This window comes from Canis lupus, chromosome 34 (genome assembly GCF_003254725.2).
Source record: "Canis lupus dingo isolate Sandy chromosome 34, ASM325472v2, whole genome shotgun sequence".
Taxonomy (NCBI): domain Eukaryota; kingdom Metazoa; phylum Chordata; class Mammalia; order Carnivora; family Canidae; genus Canis; species Canis lupus.
The window spans coordinates 20,096,648-20,102,293 of NC_064276.1; the positions used below are offsets into that span (position 1 = coordinate 20,096,648).

A 5,646-nucleotide genomic window follows, 5' to 3' on the forward strand; every position below is an offset into this window, starting at 1 on the left:
CACACACAGAGAGAGAGAGAGAGAGAGAGCAACAGAGATTGAGAGAAAATGCCATCATCTTGCAGCAAATTTTAACAGGTTCTCCTTCCTAGAAAATAAATTCCAATCAACTGACTGCCAGAAACACAGAGGTTACAGATTCATTTGTGTATCTCTAACACAGCACATCCCTACCTCCCTCTGCCCCCAGAAAGCTTCATGCTTTAAACCTGTGTCCCCCTCTTATTTTTATGAGTCCGCATCCATTTAAGTGCGAATTTCAGCCCCTAGACTAGCGCTGTCCAGTGGAAATTTCCACGATGATGTTCTATATCCATGCAGCACAACATGGTAGCCACGGGCCATGCGTGGCTACTGAGCACTCGCTATGTGGCTCGCACAACCGAGGGACCGAATTTTTCATTCTATTTTAATTACATTAAATTTCAATAGCCACGTAGAGCTAGTGACTACCAAATTGGACAGTGCAGCTCTAGCACCGAAGTAAAAATCTGAAACTTTCAGAATGGGGGCAGCACACTCTCCAGGAGAGGAACTGAAAACCAAGAGGCAGTGAGTCCTGATGGATATGGTGGGATCACCGCCCGCTCCCAGGGGAACCACGGCAGGTCAGAGCACCTGAAGACCACCTTGAGCTGAGGCCAGGGCTCGACAGGACCTACCAGGGTCCTGATGTGGGGTGGGAGATGGACATGAAGCCAAAGGAAGGGTCGCGATGGAGGTGGAGAAAGGGGAGGAGAAGCTACTCCCCCCCCCACCGGGTTTTCCTGCTACCACCAAGCCTACGTCCTCCTTAGATCCTCCCTGTAAATTTTAATGGAAGGACCATTAAGTATCCCCCGGAGCAAAGCCCCCATTCTGCAGAGGGACAACGGAGGCCCAGACAGAGCCGTGCGGAGCACAGGTGGATCTGCGGAGGGATCACCCCGACCCCCCCCCCCCCACCCCGCAGGCCGGGAGCGCCCCCCTACAGGAGGGCGGAGCCGCGGAAGGAGAGCTGCAGGTAGACCAGGAGGAGGCAGACGGAGGCCCAGACCAGGCACCAGCGAAGGGAGAGGAAGCTGTAGCCCGCAGCGTCCTGGGCGCTTGGCCTGGAGGCCCCTGAGATGGCGTAGGTGGAGGCCTCGTCTTCCAGCAGCTTCTCGCTGGGCTTCCAGTGCGCGATGCCCTCCTGGCAGGCCTCGCAGAACTCGGGGCGGTGCGGGCCGGCGTCGGGGCGGCCGGCCACGTGGATGCGGTACTGGCCGCCGTCTTCATCGTAGCACTGCTCGCGCAGGCTGGTGATGAGGTTGTCCACCAGGCCCTCGATGTTCTCCTCCAGCATGCTCGACTCGTCCAGCCGCGCCGTGCCGCACTCGTGGCACAGCTGCTTGAACACGCGCATGCGCACCGAGCCCGCCCGCTGCGCGCGGTCCAGGTACATGTGGAAGAGGATGACCACGTGGGCCGACTGCCAGGTGTGCCAGCACCAGGAGCAGTGGAACCTGCGGGAGGGGAGGATGGAGATGCTCGGCCTCCGTCTCAGCAGGGCATGGCCAGCCTGCCCTGGAGGAGGAGCCCGGGAAGGAAGGGCCCTGTGTACCTGTGCCTGGAGGTCAAGGCTGCCCGGTCGCTGTCCCCTGGGTTCCTTAGCGCTCCGCAGGCTCTGCCTCCTTCCCGTGAGCTCCCCTGGGCCTGGAGCAGTGTCCTCGGGAGGCTGGCACTGGAACCATCTGGCTTCTAGCACTCTCTCCAGGCTGCCTCCTGCACACTTTCCTGGGGCCGCAGCTCCCCCTAAGCCTAGTGCACTCAGAACATGCACCTGTATGCTTCCCAGGGCTCACTCCCCCAATCTGGGCCTTATTTTTCATCTGTGGATGCAGGGTGATGAGGTCCCATAAGGCTCTTTTCACTCACACCTCCCCTGCCTCTACAGGTCTCACTGATACATCCTGCCTGCCCTGGGGAGAAAAGGAGATGCCTCTAACTACTGGGCACAGACCAACAGGAATTATTCATTGAATAACTGTCAAGAATCCATCAGATGAGGGCACCTGGGTGGCTCAGTGGTTGAGCATCTGCCTTTGGCTCTGGTCATGATCCCAGAGTCTTGGGATCAAGTCTCACATCAGGCTCCTTGTAGGGAGCTTGCTTCTCTGCCCCCCCCCTCCCATATCTCTGCCTCTCTCTGTGTCTCTAATGAATAAATAAATAAAATCTAAATTTAAAAAAAAAAAAGACTCCATCGGATGGACTGGTGGTTGGGTGATGGGCCAACAGGGAGAGGACTGGGGAGTTTGGTCCTTATACCTTCACAAAGAATACTCTGTTACTCCTTGATAAGTCATCCGTAGACCCCAGTCCAATCCTGCAATAGAGACTGGAAAAGTGGCTCCTAGTCTGCATCCTCCCCCACATACATGCATACATGCACACTTACATACACAGGCCGCACTTTAGACTAGTCAGCCTGCTAGAGTCCCAGCCTTAAGGATAGTGGAAAGAAGTGGTCTGAGACTCAGGTAGCCCAGGTCACTCCCTCAGCCCCCACCCAGTGCTTGCACACCTTCAGTGATGGAGCACTCATTACCTTCAGGACAGTTCCTTCCATCCTGAGAGAAACCTCTTCCAGGACCCTGTTATAACAGCTTTACAATCGAGGGTCTACTGGGCCCAGTCTGCCCTCACTGCTGACTCTCTCTGGGTCCCCGGTAGCATGGCCTAAACAATCTCTGATGAGGAACTCGATTCAGTCCAACAGACACCACCTAGCACCTACTTTATGCAAGCACACACAGTCCAGGCTGTGGGGTAGAGAGGAAGCCAAACCTGTCCCTGAGGCCTGGATCCCACAGGCAACATTAGCACAGAACAGTAGCCAGCACAGTGCAAGGCAGGGTTGGCCAGGAGAGCAGCCTGATTAGTCCTAAGTCAGAAGGGGGTCCCCACTCATGTAAGACTAGAGTTATGGGGCACTAGGATTGATGCATCCTATGACTTACAGGGAGAGTGACCCTGTGCACAGGAAAAGCACAAGAGCAGCCATTCTGAAGGCCTGCCTGAAGCCAGCTGGGGGTCACAGGTCACCAGCCAGGAGTAGGACCAGCTGAGACCTGAGGCAAGGAGCAGCCACAAGCCTGTGGAGCTCAGCCCCTAAACCCCTGGGCCCAGTTCCTAGCGCTTTGAACTCCTCTCAACAGCCAGCTCAGAAGCTTTGTGTTTTCTGTCCCCTCCTTCTACAGCTTTTTAATAAAGCCAATCCAGAGTTCTTTCCTCACCCTCAAGCTAGACCTCAGATCTTAAATTTCAGAAGAGCAGACCTAGTGCAAAGGGACCTTAAGGATCTTTTAATTAACCTCTCATTTTATTGAGATGAAACAGAAGCAGAGAGAAAGAGAGTCATCCATGTATACAAAGCTAGCCAGAGACAGAGCCAGGACCCAGCACCTAACAGATGCCCAATGTCTCTTGAATTGATCCGAATTGAAATAAACCAACCAGGGTCTACCTCTCTGTCTTTTGTCCCAAATACAAGTTCACTTTAATATTTACACGTCCTAGAACAAGAGTACAAACATAAGCTCCCCACCCCCAGCCTGCCTCCTATTGCCACCCTCAGCAGCTGGCTCCACCATACAAATATGCATGAATCACCCAGTCTGTGTGTCCAAGGCCTGCGTGTCCACACCCCTAGAGCACAGCCACCTGTCGGCCTCCCTGGGGACCTAGGGACTCAGTAGACTTAGGAAGAGGCCTGCACAGGCCCTGAAGATGAGTTTGAGGCAGCTGGGCAGGGAATTCTGTGGTCCTGATCCCAAATCACAGTCTAGAAGGAGAGGCATGTGGCTTCATATAGATATGACCCCTTACACTCAAGGACACTTTGCACCATGGAAGTCATGAGGTTCCTTTAAAGTACAAGATGTTGGGCTTTAGGAACCTAAGGGGAAATCATGCCCAAAGCTAAGTCTTTTTGTCACAGACCGTAGACAATAGAGCCGGAAGGGTCTTAACTGATCTTCTAAGGCCAGCTTCCTGGTTTTGCAAGATGTGAAAACTGAGGCCCAGGAAGGGAAAGGACTTGCACAAGTTCATAGAATTAGTTAGCTGCCAAGGCAGTTTCCAGAACACAGCAGATGGACAATAAATGTTTTTGTATTCAGATCAAATGGGACTGAGTTGACTAAACAGACCTAGGACCAGAGCACAGGCTCTAACCCTAAGCTAAATTTTTTCTCAGTGGACCTCATGGCCTCCTCCCCTCAGTCCCCACCATTCCTTATGAGGTTATGAAAATGTGAAAACATCTGAAATGTCAGAGATTGTAGGGACATTATAGCTCTTTGTTTATTGTAGAAAACCAAGACCCAAAGACAGAGCACAACTTGCAAAGATCACCCAGGGAGTTGGTGGTACAGCTGGGATTAGAACCCATATCTCTGACCCACTTGGAAGTTCCTTCTCTGCCCCCTAACTTGAGCTGACCCCAGGACCAGGCTCTTGGTATATCTTTGACTCCCCTTGGGAGATGTCCCCAAGGCTGCCTGTAGTCCTCTCCCCCCTGGGCTGCTTACCTGCCTGAGGCATGTTGCTCCAGATACTGCTTCCAGCCAGGGGCCAGCTCGTTGGGCTTGAGGTTGGGGTCTATGATGAGTTCCCAGCTGTCAGCTGGCTTTGCCACCTCCATCTTCTCATAGAAAACTTTCTTCCACTCGCAAGTGGTCAGGCTGGTACACATGGTCTTGCTGTCAGGGATGGAAGTTTGAATTCACCCTGAATGAGTACACAGAAAGAGCCCAGGATGCAGAGCAGTTCAGTCTCTGTGGTCTGAAAATCCTCATCAACAGGACCAGGAAGAAATAGGACCCAGTAATATCCTTTGTCACCCTGGAACCTGTTACCATGGCAGCTGGGCAGGAAGCCAAGAGCCAGGCCTGGGAGGAGGGAAGTCCCAAGAGAGAGTTCTAGGGCCCAGAGCTAGGCTTGGGAGGCAGGGCTGGGTAGTGACACTGAGTGGAAAGAGCAGGCAGGGAGGCCCAGGCCTTCAGGGGTCTCCACCCTCCTGCTTCAACTACTGCTTCACCCTACTGCTCTTCTAGTCATTTTGCACTTTGTGTGCTATGGTTACTATGACACCCTAAGGAGCCAAGGAGAAACAAAGTCTGAGGAAATGCAGAGCCTGCAGCTCGCACACCCCCTGATGTGTGGGGACCATCATTCACTATGTGCCAAGCACCAACTGTTTGACTTGTGTGCTGGCCAAGGTGGAAATTAGAGCCTCATCCAAGACTCAGATCCAGCCCTTCCGAAACCAAGCTCATTTGTTCATTTATCGCAGTACTACTGAGCTCCTAGCAAGTAGAAATTGAGATAGAAGTGAGATGCCCTTTGCTCAGAAAGATCTCAAGCCAGTCGTGAGATAAAATGCAATCTAATACCCTGTAAAAAGCACTATGATGATGTTTCAGATTCCTAGAGTCATAGAACTGTTAGAGATGGCATTTGGTTCCTGGTCCCAGGCCACACCGAAGAAGCTGCAGGAGGAACAAGTTTGTTCTGTGCTGCAAGCTTCCACTGTCTCAGCTACTGCTGAGAGAGGCCAGGGAATGGGGTACCCATGGCTCCCTGATGCCCAATACTTTAGAGACTCCAAATTTGCATAATTCT

General features: G+C 52.9%; 1 protein-coding gene across 1 annotated transcript; it reads right to left on the reverse strand.

The window, feature by feature from the left end:
* Nucleotides 1-967: 967 nt before the first annotated feature.
* Nucleotides 968-4,762, reverse strand: RTP2 (receptor transporter protein 2). Its single transcript, XM_025425656.3, has 2 exons — nt 4,554-4,762; nt 968-1,484 (listed from the first exon to the last, which is right to left on the reverse strand). The coding sequence occupies exons 1-2, from the start codon at nt 4,715-4,717 to the stop codon at nt 968-970; spliced, it is 681 nt and encodes a 226-aa protein (XP_025281441.1). The 5' UTR covers nt 4,718-4,762.
* Nucleotides 4,763-5,646: the final 884 nt, after the last annotated feature.

What these genes read in the sequence shown, in the direction of transcription:
- RTP2 (XM_025425656.3), bottom strand. Translation starts at nt 4,717, where the DNA reads ATGTGTACCAGCCTGACCACTTGCGAGTGGAAGAAAGTTTTCTATGAG. An exon ending in GAGCAACATGCCTCAGGCAG is followed by an intron (nt 1,485 to 4,553) that starts GTAAGCAGCCCA and finishes CCCCTCCCGCAG; the next exon opens with GTTCCACTGCTCCTGGTGCT.